We start from the raw sequence: 18,902 nt of genomic DNA on the forward strand, positions 1-18,902 counted from the left end.
GCCTGTAGCCCCAGCTACTAGGGAGGCTGAGGCAGGAGAATCACTTGAACCCAGGAGGTGGAGGTTACAGTGAACTGAGATCGCACCACTGTACTCCAGCCTGGGCAGCAAAGCAAGACTATGTCTCAAAAAAAAAAAATCTTTTTTAATCATTTAGAAAATCACTCTTTAAAAACAATAAAGTTGGAACATTTTCAAATAGTTAACACTGATGGTATTTCCCCAGAACTCTTCAGTGTCATGTTGTCAGAAAGAAAAAGCCTAATGGCATCATTTGCCCTAATGCCAGGAGACTCTAAGAGAAAGGAGAAAAAAATTATTTAAATAAATTATTTTATTGAGGGAGATAAGTTACTCAGATATTAACTGGCTGTAGGCAAAGGGAAGAAACACGGTGAAGTCAGGTTTGCTGGTAAAGGGGAGACAGTACTAAACACCCTGCCCAACAAACACTCAGAATCCAGGGTTTTCATATTTCTCCACGGTTCAATCTCTCACAGGTCACCTTCCATTCAAAGGATTATGGAGACCAAATAAGATAGGATTCTTTCAGGTATCAACCCAGAGTCTTTAGGTCTTCTCTCAGCCAAGGCATCCAGTGAAAATGCAATTTATTTTTCGGATTCCTCTGGAGTATTAAAAAGTTTCTTTCGCATTGCAATGCCATCCTCCCTGCTCTTGATCCTGTTTTGTATGTACTGAAAAATAAAAGGAAGAAGGGGGGAGAAAAGAGACAGCAGATTATGTCACTATTTATAGCAGTATATTATTTAGAAATATTTGCAAAATATAAATGTTCTTTGAGGTTAACAGGGGTTAAATTTTTAAAAAATGTTCTGACAAAATTCTTCTTTTATTGAACTAAATCTGAGATTGGAAATAGTGACCTTAGAGAATATCTCATATCTAGCACAACTTAATTCAATACAGTACAGCATCTACATCCTAATAGGTGCACAATTGTTTGCTCAATTTCCTCCCAAAACATGAATTCAATAAGTACTGAAGACGAGCAAATTCTGTCCGTGTTCTCCAGGGGCTCACAGTCTAACAAGTCCTCTAACTTCTGCTGAGTACCTCTAGTGAAGGGGCTCACCTCCTTGAAAGGTAGCCTAACTGCTGGTCAATTCTACTCATTCCAGAGATTTTCATTTTAAACCAAAAGTGCTTCCCTGTAAACTCCATGAGAGGTAGTTTGTCTAACTGTTGGACAATTCTACTCGTTCCAAAGTTTTTCATTTTAAACCAAAAGTGCTTCCCTGTAAACTACCACCTTTTATTTCTTCTTGTCTGCTGTAATGTTCAAATATTTGATTACAGATAACCCACTTACTACCTTTTGGGCTGAACATTGCTTGTTTCTACAACTGCTGCACAAAACATAGCCTCTGTCTTTTAATATCGAACCTATAAAATGACTTTTATTGACTTTTTATAAAGCACTTTAATATCAATGCCCCTTACCAAAAAAAAAAAAAAAAATCACAACCAAAATTGAATACAGTGCTCCAGTCACAATGACATGGACTATAGTGGGCCTAGATGTTATGACCAACTCACATTGTATTTCTTTAGACATTATCAAAAGAGTAACTGGTTCTTAGCAACCTATCCTACTGACTCATATAGAAACACATAGCTCAGCTTCCCAAGGTTTCTTCTCATGAACAGTTAACAAACCTGATACTCCTCAAATCCTATGTTTCGTAATCAGCTACATACAACTGCAGTTTTCACCTCAAGAGGTTTTCGGCCTAGTATTCTGATCTGGTCAGCAGGTTAGAAATAACAGCAGACACGAAGCCTGGCACTTAGATTTTCTTAAATAGTTAACCTACGTTTAAAGCAGAGAAACTTAAAAGTGTTTTTATATGTATATATGTACAAGCTTACAATATATATACCAAACCAACACACTTTAAAGGTGAATGACTGTGTTTTCCCCTGGGCAGAAGGGGAAAAGGGTAAAAGTAAATTCCAATAGAAAAAACTGAAAACATGTGAACAGTTAAACATCAAAATCTTCTAGGAGCCACAGATCTGGAGAGCAAGGCCACAGAAATTAAAGATTAGTGATACCGAGCTCATCACGGATGAACCCCGCCATCCGAGACAGTGTAATGTGGGGATTCATGACTTTGAGTTACTTCACTCTTCTGGGCCAGTAACTTCAAATATAAGCAGGTGGGCTAGACAATCTTTAAGAAGTTTTCTAGATCAAAAGTTTTGACTGAAGGATTCTAACATATCTTCTGGAATGGTAGTTTTCAAACTTTTTATTCCTTCCTTGTCAAAAGGCTACCTCAGGCCAGGTATGGTGGCTCACGCCTATAATCCCAACACTTTGGGAGGCCAAAATGGGCAGATGGCCTGAGGTCAGGAGTTCATGACCAGCCTGGCCAACATGATCAAACCCTGTCTCTACTAAAAATATAAAAATTAGCCGGGCGTGGTGGCACGCACCTGTAATCCCAGCTACCCAGGAGGCTGAGGCAGGAGAATCACTTGAACCCAGGAGGAGGAGGTTGCAGTGAGCCGAGATCACACCATTGCACTCCAGCCTGGGCGACAAGAGCGAGACTTCGTCTCAAAAAAAAAAAAAAAAAAAAAAAAAAAAAAAAAGGCTACTTCAAATTACACATGAAGCACGAGGTCCCTTCAAAGCCATTCATTTTATCTATCATGCATTCAATCTACTCATAAAATTGTTTGGGAAAAAATCAAAAAACACTATTCTAAAACAAGGAGGGATACCTGCTGAGAAAAAGCTTTCACATCTACCTTTAATCACATCTACTGAATTGCCCCCAGCAATCAGGTTGAGGAGGGTCTTAAGGGAAAGTCTTCAGAATACTTTGTAGCAGGCCAATAAATAACTTACAGGGCAAATCAAAATACAGTGTACATTAAAATATGTTAAGACATCTCCAAAGGAAGTCAAGATCGTCCCTGAATAAAAGGGGGGAAAAGAATGAATATGAAGTTACTCACAAAACTCCATCAAACAATAGACAGAAGGCCAATTAACCCCAAATCAAACAAAACAATTAAGATGGACAAAAGAGGATGCCACAAAAGTATTATTAGTGTTTTTGTTGGTTTTTTTGTTTCCAAGAAGAAGAAAAGGCCAGGTGCAGCGGCTCACACCTGTAATCCAAAACTTTCGGAGGCCAAGGTGGGAGAACTGCTTAAGCCCAGGAGTCTGAGACCATCCTGAGCAACACAGCGAAACTCTATCTCCCTAAAAAAAAAGAAAAAAAAAAAAGAATAAAAGCAGTGACACAGCAGAGTCCCAACAAGAAATGGCCATATACTTTTTCTACTTAAAAGCTTCACGGAGGCCAGGTGCAGTGGCTCACGCCTGTAATCCCACCACTTTGGGAGGCTGAGGCGGGCACATCACAAGCTCAGGAGATCGAGACCATTCTAGCTAACACGGTAAAACCCCGTCTCTACTAAAAATACAAAAAATTAGCCGGGCATGGTGGTGGGCACCTGTAGTCCCAGCTATTCGGGAGGCTGAGGCAGGAGAATGGCGTGAACCTGGGAGGCGGAGCTTGCAGTGGGCCGAGATCCTGTCACTGCACTCCAGCCTGGGCGACAGAGCAAGATTCTGTCTCAAAAAAACAAAACAAAAAAATGCTTCATGGAATGAAGTAATCAGATGACACATGAAGCAAAGAGTAGCAGGAAAGCATCTGAAGCAAGCATTAAGAGTAGAGAAGAAATACATGAGTGCAGATTCAGAAATTAGTGATGGGCGAGCAGACAGAAAAACATCTACAAATTAGAGAATAAAATAACATACAACTACACAGAGGACTTAGAAAAGAAATCAAGGAGAAAACATAAAACGTATAGGAAAACAAACTCAGACAAAGTAAGAAAAATATCTCCAACAGTCTACTAAAAAGTCACTAACAGATCTCAGGCCAGCTGAGAAGACAATTTCATATGAAGATCTAATTGACAAAGCAGTGGCAAAATTTCTTAACCATGGGGGAAAACATCTAAAAACGCAAAAAAAAGCTACGTTATACAGCTGAAAGAATGTAAAAAACAAATAGCCATACCAAATAAAATAATATGAGCTATATTTTTCCATAAGCTATCTATTTATCTACCTATTTATTTATTTATTTAGAGACAGAGCCTCATTCTGTCACCCAGGCTAGCTAGAATGCATTCATTTACTTATCTATCTATCTAGAGACAGAGTCTCACTCTATCTATCTATCTATCTATCTATCTATCTATCTATCTAGAGACAGAGTCTCACTCTGTCTGTCTGTCTATCTATCTATCTATCTAGACACAGAGTCTCACTCTGTCACCCAGGCTAGAATGCAGTAACGTGATCTGGGCTCACCGCAACCTCCGCCTCCCAAGCTCAAGTTATTCTCCTGCCTCAGCCTCAGCCTCCTGAGTAACTGGGACTACAGGTGCCCGCCACCATGCCTGGCTAATTTTTTTGTATTTTTAGTAGAGTCGGGTTTCACCATGTTTCCTAAGCTGGTCTCGAACTCCTGACCCCAGGTGATCTGCCTGTCTTGGCCCCCTAAAATGCTGAGATTATAGGCGTGGGCCACCACACCCGGGCAATACTATTTTTTAGAGACAGGGTCTCACTCTGTCACCCAGGCTGAAGCAGAGTGGTGACCTAGATAGCTCACTGCAGCCATGAACTCCTGGGCTCAGGTGATCCTCCTGCCTCAGCCTCCCAAGTAGCTAGGACCACAGGTATGTGTAACCACACTTGGCTAAATTTTAAGAGATTTCTTACAGACAGGGTCTCACTATGTTGCCCAAGTTAGCCTCAAACTTTTCACCTCAAGGAATCCTCCTGCCTCAGCCTCTCGAATAGCTGGGATTACAGATGCCAGCTCATAAGCTTACTATTAAAACAGAAACATTGTCCTAGGTGTAGTTTTCATGTTAACTGGTTTTTTCATATAAAGGACAAATATTTATAATAAATCATTTAAAAACACTAATAAGGCTGGGCATGGTGACTCATGCCTATTGTCCCAGCACTTTGGGAGGCCAAGGTAGGAGGACTGCTTGAGGTTAGGAGTTTGAGACCAGCCTGGGCAACACAGCGAGACTCGCATCTCTACAAAAAAATGTGTAAAACCTTAACCAGGCACGGTGATACGCACCTATAGTCCTAGCTACTCAGGAGGTTGAGGTGGGAGGATCACTTGAGTTTGAGGCTTCAGTGAGCTATGATCACCCTACAGGGTGGCATGTACCTGTGGTCCTAGCTACTCAGGAAGCTGAGGTGGGAGGATCACTTGAGTTTGAGGCTTCCGTGAGTTATGATCACCCTACTGCACTCCAGCTTAGGCGACAGAGAGAGATCCTGTCTCAAAAGAAAAAAAGAAACAAACTATTACTCTTCAGTCAGAACTCCAAACAGTTCTTCAAACAGTAAAGATGAGTGTCACACTGAAAAGGGAATCCAGGAAGGGAAAATCAGCCTGAGCAGAAAACAAAATCAAAAGAAAGATGCTGGACAACTTCAAATATTATATTTAAACTTTTCAATCTGAGGCAAAAAAAAAAAAAAAAGTTCAAAAATAACAAAAATGGTATCTGAAACGCAAAATTTTAGCCATCGTATATTTTAAAAAGTTCTGGACACAAAAAATCTGATGTACGAAACAAATTGAATCAAATTTCTTTTCAAAAGTTTAAAATGCACTCTGCTTATCTGGCAGTGCCTGGAAAAAGACAATGAACTGTGTACGGTGGCTATTTGCCCAAGTCCAAGTCATGCCCTAAGTTCAGAGATGAGTGTTCCAAAACAAGTCAAATCAGATCCCTATGGCTTACACAAAGCATAACTACAAAGAAATTCAAAATGTTAAAGCTGAAAAGAGCCTAATTCTAGCCTCCTCAATTTATATACGGAAATTGAGGCCCAGAGAGTTTTAATTACCTGCCTATCAGCTAATAGGTGACTGATATAAGTCTTTCTGCCGGCCAGAGATACAACTTCCTAAACCATTAAATTCATCCAAATGACCTACAGTAATCATCACAAGGAAGTTGTCTTCCTCATTTGTGCTCATGTTCAAAAAGCTATGTTCTAAAACTGTCCCCAGAAAAGCTTTCATTTCTTCCCTTAAACAGAGGAAGGTCATACACATGTAAAGTCAATTTTCTCCATTACACAAAAATTTGGGAAAAATTCAATAATGGCAGTAATATACAATATTCAAATATGTTCTATTGTTCAACCATATCCATCCTTTGACACTTTTCTTACCTCCTTTCTCAGGCATTTTCTCACATCCCGATCAAAATCGTTACAATAACCAAAAAATTTCAGAATGTTGTGCTAAAAGGAAGAAAAGGAGTAAAATATTTCATCCCATAATATGCCAAGGTTTAGGGAACATACAATTTAAATACTACAGAAATTAGTTTATAGTGTCACTTTGTTAATAAACAAGTAATAGTTAAATCACATGTATGAAGCACAGTTGGTCCTTGAACAACATGGATTTGAACTGCGTGAGTCCACTTACACGTGGATTTTTTTCAATAAATATATTGAAAACATTCTTGAACATTTGCAACAATTTAAAAAAACTTGCAGATGAACCACCATAGCCTAGAAATACCAAAAAAAAAAAAAAAAAAAAAAAGTACAGCATAAATGCTTAAAACATGTAAATACCGGCGGGGCACGGTGGCTCATGCCCGTAATCCCAGCACGTTGGGAGGCCAAGACAGGTGGGTAGATCACCAGATCAGGCGTCAAGATCAGCCTGGCCAAGATGGTGAAACCCTGTCTCTACTAAAAGTACAAAAAAAATTAGCCGGGCGTGTTGGTGGGCGCCTGTGATCCCAGCTACTCGGGGAGGCTGAGGCAGAGAACTGCTTAAACCCGGGAGGCGGAGGATGCAGTGAGCCGAGATTGCGCCACTGCACTCCAGCCTGAGCGACGGAGTGAAACTTCGTCTTAGGAAAAAAAAAAAAAAAAACGTAAATACTATTTTGCCATTTACTACCATAAAACATATACAAATTTTAAAACGTTAAAATTTATCAAAACTAACACACACACAGAACATATATAGCACCATTCAAAGTTGAGAGAAATGTAAGCAAATGTAAAGATGTATCAAATCACAACTACATAAAATTAACTGCGATATATACTGTACTACCGTAATAATTTTGAAATCACCTCCTATTGCTATTACAGTGGGCTCAAGCTTTACAATTATGCACTTAAAACACCCTGTGATACCAATAACATACACAGGAAGCAAGTCATGTTTACTGCAATAACCATAAACCTTGAATAACACCATAGGACCCATATGAAGCGCCACTAGTAATGCTGGAAGTGCTCCCAAGAAGCAGAGAAAAGTAATCATATTACAGGAAAAAGCTGAACTACTTGAAATGTACTGTAGATTGAGGTCTGCAGCTGGGGTTGCCTACCATTTCAGACTGACATACATCATCTTGTAAACAGATGATGTAAACTTACATATCAATAAATACAATACCATACTATAAATGTATTTTCTCTTCCTTACGATTTTCTTTTCTCTAACTTACTTTATTGTATGAATACAATAAATTATACATATAACATACAAAACATGTGTTAATCAACTATTTATGCTGTCAGTAAGGCTTCCAGACAACAGGAAACTCTCGGTCAAGTTTTTGGGTAGTCAAAAAGTTATATGTGGACTTTCAACTGCATGGTGGTTAGTGCCCCGAACTTCCAAGCTGTTCAAGGATCAACTGTATACAAATGAACAAATTATCCTGGTTTTTCTTACAAAGAAGGAATAAACATTCTGCAAGTAGAAACAAAGATTTAAAGACTTTTTCTTGATGAAAGGGAAGCCTACTTACTAACTCACCAAAACCTCACAAAGACAGTGTAAATGTTTTATCATAACCTAACAACCTTTTCTTAAGGGAAATGTTAAAATCAGCACAATCCATTCTCTATTACAGGGAGTGGTGTCAAGCTGCAGCGTGGCCACACTGCCATGGGCAGAGTAACTTCACTACCAAACACTGTCCTGTAAGAGTTATCTTATTAATAAATGCTTAGTGCCAGAGCCCTTTTCTCATTAGCCCCCATTCAAAATGTCACCAAAATACATTAAATACATAACACAGCCATAAACGGTGGCTCACACCTATAATCTCAGCACTTTGGGAGGCCAAGGCAGGCGGATCGCCTCAGGTCGGGAGTTTGAGACCAGCCTGACCAACATGGAGAAATTCCATCTCTACTAAAAATACAAAATTAGCCAGGCATGGTGGCACATGCCTGTAATCCCAACTACTCCGGAGCTGAGGCAGGAGAATTGCTTGAATCTGGGAGGTGGAGGTTGCGGTGAGCAGAGATCGTGCCATTGCATTCCAGCCTGGGCAACGAGAGCGAAACTCCGTATCGGGAAAAAAAAAAAAAAAAATACATTAACACTATCATTAGATGCCCTACAAAGGTCATATAAACAAGCCACTAATTTACAATACAAGGAAATCTGCCTGAAGTTCAGTTTGATTTAAAAAATAAAATCTCCTAGCTGTTTCTAGTCCTGTGAGTATCCTCGTGGCAGAAAGTATGAGTGTTCTCTGAAGCAGGTTAAGCTGAAGCCTGAAGTTAAGAACCTGAATTTCAGTAGGAACATAATTAGTGTGTTTGCACTTCACGATTTTCAAGGGTGGGTCAGATAGCACGGTGATCTGTTTTATAATGACAGGTCATATATGCTGAACTTGGTAGTTGTAATAATAAGCACATCTTTTCCTTTTCGTTCTAATTAAGACTTTCATGGAAACCAGACAACACATAATTAATAAGCTATGCCTCATGCTATTTCTTTTTTTCCTGCTTCACCACCATTTTAAACGTACGTTTCAAGTCCACACTGAGTAAGTGGTCAGTTTTTCCAGGAAGCATTTAAGATAGACTAAAGTCTCCTGTTTGTTACTTAATGACCTTTCCAGAATAAATTTCTTAATTTAAAAAACTTTCTGTACTTAATTTTTATTTTACTTTTTTCTTTCCTCTATCATTCCCAAAGAATAAGTATTTCCTGTGTATTTTTCCTATACTACTTCCTTGACAACAAATAAACATGACAATGAATTTTCACCCCTTCTAGTCAAGCAGTTTTCAAATGTTAAGACAATATTTCAGAGTTGACATTTATTTATATCATTCCATATATGTACATCTTAATTCAAAAACCCATGACAAAAACTAATTTATATGCTTCCTTTTACCTGACTAAGGTAAAATGAGAATTATACTCTTGTGATGTTAACATGAAAAATATCAGACCCAAATGCCTCAGAGAAATTGGTAGAAGAAATTCTCGCAGGCTACAAGTTTCTCATACTTATATAGAGTAAGTCTCTAGTGCCTGGTGTCAATTTCTTAAGAACCAAACCAACCGAGCAATTGATTGAATAAGTGAATCAATAGATATCTGCAAACCTTCTATATAAAGAACAATGTCCCAGGCACCAGGGATGCAGAAGTGAGCAAGGTGGATCTGGGCCCTACTCTCACAGTACATAGTCAGAGGGAAAAAGACAAATAAGAAGTGATTGCCATAAAGCAGTGGTTCTCAAAGTGTAGTCCAGAGACACCCAGGGGTTCCTGAGACCTTTGCAGGGAATATAGAAGGTCAAAACTATCTTCTCAATAACACAAAAACATTTGTTTTGTTCATTTTCATCCTCTCACAAGGGTATAGTGGAGTTTTCCCGAGGCTATATGAAGTCTAACATTACAACAGATTGAATGTAGAGGCAGACATGAGAATTCAGGTATATTTTATTAATTCAGACATTAAAAAAATGAAAAGCGATGTCATTCTTTTCCCTTTGTTCTGGTTTGAAAAGTAAGATTTTTGTGAAAAATAACTATGCTAACATGTCATCTGACCATGTAAAATTATAATTTATCATTGTAACTTTAAAATAATTTTTTTAATTTCTCAGTCTTCATTTCTAATCCAATAAATATTGTACATATCACCCACATAAACAATAGCTCCCAAGAGTCCTCAATAATGTTAAAAGAGTGTAAAGGAGTCCTGAGACCAAAAAGTGTGAGAACTGCCACGAAGCAGAAAGGTATTATGTATGATGCTACTCAGAGTGACTGTACCAGGAGAATCTAGGCCAGGAAAGGGAAAAGGAAATGACCAACTAAGCTGAAGAAAACCTGATGGATGATAAAACCTGGTTTAGAAAACAGTAAGTGGAGCCAGAAGGAATGCAATAAGTTCAACAAAGGAAAAAGCAAGTACAAAAATGGAGGCTTGGAAGACAGAAATACCATTCTCCCACGTACCTGCCAAAAAAAAAACTACCACAGGAATGAGGGGGAAGGAGCTGTGGGAGAGTGGTGAAGACTAACAGCTACTTAAGGATGAGTTTCATTAAGGACTTGAAACACAAGGCAAGACATTTATAATGCATTCTATAGCCAAAAGGATCTATTAAAAAGATGACAATGAGCCAGGCACAGTGGCCCATGCCTGTAATCCGAGCACTCTGGGCGGATCACCTGAGGTCAGGAGTTTGAGGCCAGCCTAGGCCAACATGGTGAAACCCCGTCTCTACTAAAAATACAAAAATTAGCCAGGCGTAATGGCGGGCGCCTGTAATCCCAGCTACTCGGGAGGCTGAGGCAGGAGAATCGCTTGAATCCGGAAGACAGAGGTTGTACGTGAGCCGAGATCGTGCCACTGCACTCCAGCCTGGGCGACAAAGTGAAACCCTGCATCGAAAATAAAATAAATAAATAAAATGCAGATTCCTAACAGCTGCAGTGAGCTGAGATCCCACCACTGTACTCCAGCCTGGGCGACAGAGTAAGACTCCACCTCGGGGGGAAAAAAAAAAAGGTAACAATGATTAAACTTATTTTTGAAACATCACTCTACATCCAGGGTGGAAAACTGATTTAGACAAAAAAGAAAACAAAACTGCCAGGAGATTGGACAGAAGTCCTTTACAGGTGGCCCCAATAAAAGTGCTGGCACGGACTATGGCAGGGGCCCTGGCAAACAAGAATGGTTCAAGAGAGATTCGGCAGACAACAGCACCTGGTAAAGGCTCACAGGAAGAGGTGAGGCAGATGGAGGAATTAAAGATGACATTGGCTTTCAGCTAAGAATGACAGTGGAGGTTTTAAAAAGAGATAAGATAAATTTGTATCTGGACATGTTGAGTTTACTGGTGGAACACTTAAGTCCACTGTCTAGCTGAGATAAACAGACCCGGAACTCAGAGGAAATCTGAGCCAGAGATACAGATTTGAGAGTTACTGAAACCAGGAAAATGAATGATTTTTTGCAGGAAGGTATGGCCTGGGGTAGCCTGAAGAGTGGCCAAAGAAACTTAAGGAAAACCAGGGAAGAGAAAGTTATGGTAGAAGCCTATGGAAGAGTGTTTTGATAGGGAATCAAATGCTGCTGGGAGAAAAGTGAGGTAACTACTGAAAACATCCACCAAATTTGGCAGCAGGGCAGTCATTAGTGATCTTGGTAGTTCTGGGACCCTAGCGAGGGTAGAACCCAAACTGAAAGAAGAAAGCTGTATTCTTTCAAGAGTCAGCTCTGAAACAGACGCTACCACAAGATACCAGAAGGCTGGGATTATGGGAAGGAATCTTATGTATTTTCTCACGATGGAAAAAATGTGGGCATTTCAAAATGCTAAGAAGAAGAAGAGAAAAAGGCAAAATACAAAAATTTTTAAATGGTGAAAAAATCCAGTTCTTAATGAGTTTATCTCTGGATGGTTGAACAAAAGGTTAATTTTTGTTTGCTTTACACTTTCCTACCTCTTTTATACTATCTAAAATGATATGTATTACTGACATATTACTTTTATAAATCAGAAAAAATACATAAGGAATTCCAAGTAGCTTTGAGGAAATCAGCTGTTCTAAATTCTGTATTTTACCTTCAGATGGAAAGAATATCTAAGTCTTGCTGACAAATGTAGGCAAAATAGGCCAGTAGATCAGAAGTCACCCACAGACACCTGAAAGCTGTGGAAATAACATTTGTCTGCAAAGATCACAGCAGAACTAAAAAAGCACAGAAAGAATGATAAAAGCACAGCAAGGTAGGCTATTTGGAGATAAAACACTCAGGCACTTCAAGCAGACTGGAGAGCACTGCAGCATTCCAGCACAGACAGGGGCATTCAGAAAGACGGACTAATCAACAAAAAAAGACTAAAACAGAATTACACAAACTCAGGGCTAAAAGACATCTTAGGTAATATAATTCACTCAATTTATTAATTAAATAACTGGGATCAGGGCAGGCACAGTGGCTCATGCCTGTAATCCCAGCACTTTGGGAGGCCAAAGTAGGAAGACAACTTGAGGCCAGGAGTTTGAGACCACCCTGGGCAACACAGGAGAGCCTCTCTCTAAGAGGGGAAAAAAAAAAAAATTGAATTATCCAAGCATGATGGCACACACCTATAGTCCCATCTACTCAGGAGGATGAGGCAGAAGGATCACTTGAGCCCAGGAGTTCAACGCTGCTGTGAACTTTGACAGTGCCACTGCACTCGAGCCTGGGTGACAGAGTGAGACATCCTCCCCATAAACTTTTTTTTTTATTTGAGACGGAGTCTTGCTTTGTCGCCCATCCTCCCCATAAACTTTTAATTAACTTTTTTCCCCCCAGATCTGGACCTGCAGAATTATAGCTGTTTTAAGTCACTAGGTGGTGGTGTTGCTGTTGAGAGACACAGTCTGGCTCCATTGCCCAGGCTGAAGTGTCGGAGTGACACCACTGCTCACTATACCCTCAAACTCCTGGGCTCAATTTAACACTTAAAAAGTGCAAGTCTTCAGAAAGATCACTTAGGTAAAACTTGATGACCGGAGATGTCTTTAAAAACAATTGTCTATTTCAAACTTGAAGAAAAGTTGCAAGAACAGTGCAAAGAATTTCCAAATAGTAACATTTCACATTTGCTTTATTCTTCTAGCTCTTACATACACACACGAGCTTTTCTTCTGAACCGATTAAGTTGCAGATACAATGCACATTTCCTAAAAAAACAAGGACTTAAATTTAAGTCCCTATAGGATTACCAAAATTAGAAAATTAACATTAATACTAGTATCTAATTTATAGACCTTATTCAAATTTCACCAATTGGCCTAATAGTATCATTCATGCAAAAGGCAAAAAAAGTTGGGGGTTTTTTTTTTTCCCGGTCCAGGATTGCTATTGCATTTAGTTGTCATGTCTCTTTCATCTTTTTTTTTTTCAGCTCTTACAGTATTTTTCTTATCTTTTAATCTTTTATTTGAAACAGCTTGTCTCTTTTTTCTTTCATTACCTTGACATTTTAAAGAGTACAGGTCAGTTATTTTGCAAAATGCTCCCCCATTTGGGTTGGTCTGGTGTTTCTTCACAACTTGATTCAGGTCATGACTTTTTGGCAGGAATACCCTAGAAGTGATGTTATGTCTTCGGTGTACCACATCAAGAGGCACATGGCAATTTGTCCCATTATTGATGTTAACTTCTATTACCTAGGTAAGGAGCTACCTGCCAAGTTTCTACACTGTAAAGTTATTCCTTTTTCCTCTGTAATTATTATGGGTACACACTTTGAGACCATTTAACTATCCAATTATTTCCTCAAACTTTTCACCCACTAGTATGAGGATTTATTAATGATTACTGACTAAATCAATTACTATTACAACGGTTAACAAACAGTGATTTTCTAATTCTAGCACTCCTCTTATATTTTAGTTGGCATTCTACTGTAATGGAAACTTTCCCTTTTCATCCATTTATATATTTATATGAGTTTGGACTCATGGATCCTTATTCAATTGACTATATTATTTTCATCACTTTGTTGTTCTGTCCCATTTTTGGCCAGCAGGAATCCCTTCAAGCTGGCCCCTGTCCTTTTAACCGCCCCCATTATTCTTTGATAAATGTCTTACTTTCTGGTACAAGATGTTGCAGGTTCTTCTTGTTTTTTCCCAGCCCTAGCCCTACAATCAGTAATTTCTCCAAGGATCCCTGTTACTGAAGAGTGGTATTCAAAAACAAAATCTGGGCAATACGTATGCTCATTGCTACAGGAAAACATATATTGAACACATGTATGAAACAAACATAGACACACGTATCTATCTATTCTACATCTTATATATACTGAAAACCATGAGTTCACACTGATACCTCTAATTCCAATCCAACATCACAGCATACATCCTAGCCTTTCCTCTTCCATATTTATGACAGTAAGAAACCTGTCTCTTATTATCTACAGTATGTTTACTTATTTGCTCAGTCTTGGAATACACAGAATACTCAGAAGCCAGTTTCAGAACTGCCAATCCATGCCACTGCAAAATCCAAACTACTAACAACAGCTCTACCTTGTCTTTAGCACATGTTCAAATTACTTGGGTTAGTTCGTTTTATCCTTTAGTGTAATTAGATGACTCATTTGAAGTAAGTTTGTCTGGTTTTGCTTGTATTCCATTTTTGAGTTTTCTTCCCAACCCTGCTCATCCCTTTTTTATCCTTTTTTTTTGGAGTAGATGAAACGTGAACAAAGTTCAAACAACATGAATTATACAAAATATGTAATTTTTTTTGTTTTTTGAGACACAGTCTCACTCTGTCACCCAGGCTAGAGGGCAGTGACAATCTCGGCTCACTGCAACCTCCCTCTCCCAGGTTCAAGTGATTCTCCTGCCTCAGCCTCCTGGGAAGTTGGGATTACAGGGGCCCATCACCACGCCCAGCTAATTTTTTATTTTTGGTAGAGATGAGGTTTTGTGATGTTGGCCAGGCTGGTCTCAAACTCCAGGACTCAAGTGATCCACCCACCTTGGCCTCCCAAAGTGCTGGGATTACAGGCACGAGCCACTGCCCCCAGCCAAAAGATTTTGTAAAAGTGTCACTTCTCCACTCTGCTCCTACCCACCACTCAGAAGGTAATAAATCTCATTAGCTTCCAGTTATCTTGTTTCTTTTTGCACAAATGAGGAAATACAAATACGTTTTGCTTATCTTCTTCTTTATACAAATGCTAGGATACTATAAATACTGTTTTGTCCTTTGATTTCTTCAAGAAATGTATCCTGGAAGTCATTACACGTCAGTTCAAATTTTTTTTCTTCTTTTCAGAGGCAGGGTCTTACTCTGTTACCCAGGCTGGAGAGCAGTGGCACAATCACGACTTACTGCAACCTCGACCTCCCAGGCTCAAGTGATTCTCCCACTGTGTTCGGAATTGGTGGGTTCTTGGTCTTGGTGACTTCAAGAAAGAAGCCGTGGACCCTCCCGGTGAGTTTTACAGCTCTTAAAGGCGGCGCAGCTGGAGTTGTTCGTTCTTCCTGCTTTGTTCCTTCAGATGTGTCCGCACTTTCTTCCTTCTCGTGGGTTCGTGATCTCGCTGGCTTCAGAAGTGAAGTTGCAAACCTTTGCGGTGAGTGTTACAGCTCACAAAGGCAGCGTGGACCCAAAGAGTGAGCAGCAGCAAGATTTATTGCAAAGAGCAAAACAACAAAACTTCCACAATACTGAAGAGGACCCTACCGGGTTGCGGCTAGCTGGCTCAGGCAGCCTGCTTTTATTCCCTTATCTGGCCCCACTCACATCCTGCTGACTGGCCCATTTTACAGAGAGCTGATTGGTTCATTTTACAGAAAGCTGATTGGTCTGTTTTACAGAGAGCTGATTCAAAGGTTTTGACAGGGTGCTGACTACTGCATTTATAATCCCTGAGCTAGACACAAGAGTGCTGACTGGTGCATTTACAATCCTCTAGCTAGACATAAAAGTTCTCCAAGTTCCCACCAGACTCAGGAACCCAGCTGGCTTTACCTCGTGGATCCCGCGCAGGGCTGCAGAAGCAGCTGCCCACCAGTCCCAAGCCGCGCCTGCACTCCTCAGCCCTTGGGCGGTCAATGGGACCAGGTACCATGGAGCAGGGAGTGGTGCCCATCAGGGAGGCTCATGAAGCAGGGGGCGGTGCCCGTCAGGGAGGCTCGGGCTGCGCAGGAGCCCACCGTGGGGGGGGGGGGGTTGCACGGACATGGCAGGCTGCAGGTCAAGAGCCCTGTCCAGCGGGGAGGCAGCCGAGGCGCGGCCGTGCGGGGCCGCTGAGCCCGCCCACCCAGAACTCGCGCTGGCCCGCGAGAGCCGCGCGCAGCCCCGGTTCCCACCCGCGCCTCTCGCTCCACACCTCCCCACAAGCCGAGGGAGCAGGCTCCAGCCTCAGGCAGCCCAGAGAGGGGCTCCCACAGTGCAGTGGTGGGCTGAAGGGCTCCTCAAGCGCCATCACAGTGGACGCCGAGGCCGAGGAGGCGCTGAGAGCGAGGACTGGTAGCATGTTGTCACCTCTCACCACCTCAACCTCAGTCTCCTAAGGAGCTGGGAGGGACTACAGGCATGTGTCATCTAGTGACACAATTTTTTTAAATTTTTTGTAGAAACAGGGGGTCTCACTATGTTGCCCATGTAGGTCTTGAACTCCTGGGCTCAAGCAATCCTCCCACCTCAGACTCCTAAAATGCTGGGATTACAGAACCAAGCCAGCAAGCCTCGCTTTTTTTTTTTTTTTTTTTTCTTTAACAGCTGCACTGTTTTTTTAAAAAAGCCAACTGAAAGACTCTCAGGGGCCAAAGCTGGAACAATGTGAAAAACAAAACAAAGTATACTGGATTATAACCTAAGGTATAAAGTAAATATACATGAGTCCATACTGGCATAAGTAAATAAATGGGGGAGAACAAGTAACTCTCTAGAACAGAATTCCAGAAGATTATGTAGACACTCCACCACCTTGGAGAAACAGGGTAACTTCCCAGTCCTTACCTGTAGGTTGCACACAGTGGCTTCCTTCCAAAGAGTTATGAAAAGGGAAGAAAAGAGTAACTTCAAAGTGGAAAAACCTAGCCACACGCAGTGGCTCACGTCTGTAATACCAGCACTTTGGGAGGCTAAGACAGACAGATTGCTTGAGCTCAGGAGTTCAAGACCAACCTGGGCAACATGGCAAAAACCTGTCTCTACAAATATACAAATACAAAAAATTATTCAAGCATGGTGACATGCCCTGTAGTCCCAGCTACTCGGGAGGTTGAGATGAGAGGATCACCTAGGCCCAGGAGTCTGAAGCTGCAGTGAGCCAAAATGACACCACTGCACTACAGCATGGAAGACACAATGGATCCTGTCTCCTAAAAAAAAAATCGTAGAGAAACCTAACACATACCTCAGCCAGGTGATGAAAGTCAACATCAACAGTGATAAAGTATGTTGGAGTATGTAGCCTTGATGAAAATATAATTTACCTCTGTGGTCTTCTTCCATAAACACATGATCCCAGTCCAACCATGAGGAAAACAAGACAAATTCAAACAGAGGAGCATTCTACCAAATACCTGACCATTATGCCTCAAACCTTTTCGGGTCATCAAAAAAAAAGAAAATGTCACAGATAACAGGAGCCTAAAGAGTCACAAGAACTAAGTATAATATGCATCCTGGATGAAATCCTGTAATAGAGAAAAGACATTAGGTAAACACTAACCTGTAGCAATCTGAGTAAGCAGGGACTTTAAATAATCGATATTGGTTATTAACTGTAACAAACACCTTATCAATGTAAGATGTTAATAATAAGGGACACTAGATGTGAGGTATATGGGAACTCCCTGTACTGCATTCACAGTTTGTCTGTAAATCTAAAACTGTTCTAAAAAAATGAAGTCTATTTAAAAACAAAAATTACAAAACAGCTATATAGTGTTCCATTGTGTGGATGTACCATAGGTCGTTCAACTACTTTGTTGGGAAAGGGTGTTCTGAACATTTTGCAACTGCAAACAACATTGCAGTAAGTAACTTTGTGCATACATTTTTTCATACTGTTAGAGTTATACTTTTAAGATAAATTCCTACAAGTGCCGGGTGCGGTGGCTCAAGCCTGTAATCCCAGCACTTTGGGAGGCCGAGACGGGCGGATCACGAGGTCAGGAGATTGAGACCATCCTGGCTGACATGGTGAAACCCCGTCTCTACTTTAAAAATAAAAAAAAACAGCCGGGCGAGGTGGCGGGCGCCTGTAGTCTCAGCTACTCAGGAGGCTGAGGCAGGAGAATGGCGTGAACCCAGAAGGCGGAGCTTGCAGTGAGCTGAGATCTGGCCACTGCACTCCAGCCCGGGCGACAGAGCGAGACTCCGCCTCAAAAAAAAAAAAAAAGAAAAATTCCTACAAGTGGGACTGATGGATTAAAAATCAAATATACTGCAGTTTTGCTACACGGCAGCAAATTTCTCTATAAAGATTATAACAATTTGCAGTCCCATCAGAAATGTATGAGGGTATACAGCCTTGTCAACAGAATTCCCTGTCACACTGTTTAATTTTGCCTCCCTGCAGACAAGGAATAGTATGTTCAGTATATTTAATTTGTATTTCTCTAATTATTGAGGTTGAACATCTTTTCATGTTTAAAGGCCATCTTTTCTCTTTTTGTAAATTATCTCTCATGCTTTTGCTCATTTTTCTGATTTTTGGCCTCTTACTCCCTTTTTTTTTTTTTTGGTAAAGACAGGGTCTCACTCTGTCACACAGGCTGATGTATTGTACTGCAGCCTCAAACAACTGTGTAAGTGATCCTACTGCCTCAACCTTCCAAGTAGCTAGGACTACAGGCATGTGCCATGCCCAGGCAATTTTATTTTTACTTTTTGTAGAGGCAGGGTCTTCCTATGTTGCCCAAGCTGCTCTGGAACTCCAGGCCTCAAACGATCCTTTATCAATATTTTACTTTATTGCCTCTGGAATTCAGGGTCCTTACTTAGGCACACTTTCCCCACATCTAG

At 40.6% G+C, this 18,902-nt stretch overlaps 1 protein-coding gene across 2 annotated transcripts in view; it reads right to left on the reverse strand.

The window, feature by feature from the left end:
- Positions 1–325: 325 nt before the first annotated feature.
- Positions 326–18,902, reverse strand: part of CMC2 (C-X9-C motif containing 2) — a 33,128-nt gene continuing 14,551 nt past the window's right edge. The window contains exons 3-4 of one of the 2 annotated variants that reach the window (XM_050773232.1): positions 6,272–6,343; positions 326–698 (exon numbers count right to left, since the gene is read on the reverse strand). In XM_050773232.1, the coding sequence (XP_050629189.1) occupies positions 612–698; positions 6,272–6,343 (159 nt within the window). In that variant the 3' untranslated portion in view covers positions 326–611. The remainder of the gene's footprint in view (positions 699–6,271; positions 6,344–18,902) is intronic. The other variant, XM_050773231.1, reaches the window with a different exon arrangement.

The sequence above is a fragment of the Macaca thibetana genome, chromosome 20 (assembly GCF_024542745.1).
Source record: "Macaca thibetana thibetana isolate TM-01 chromosome 20, ASM2454274v1, whole genome shotgun sequence".
NCBI classification, from domain to species: domain Eukaryota; kingdom Metazoa; phylum Chordata; class Mammalia; order Primates; family Cercopithecidae; genus Macaca; species Macaca thibetana.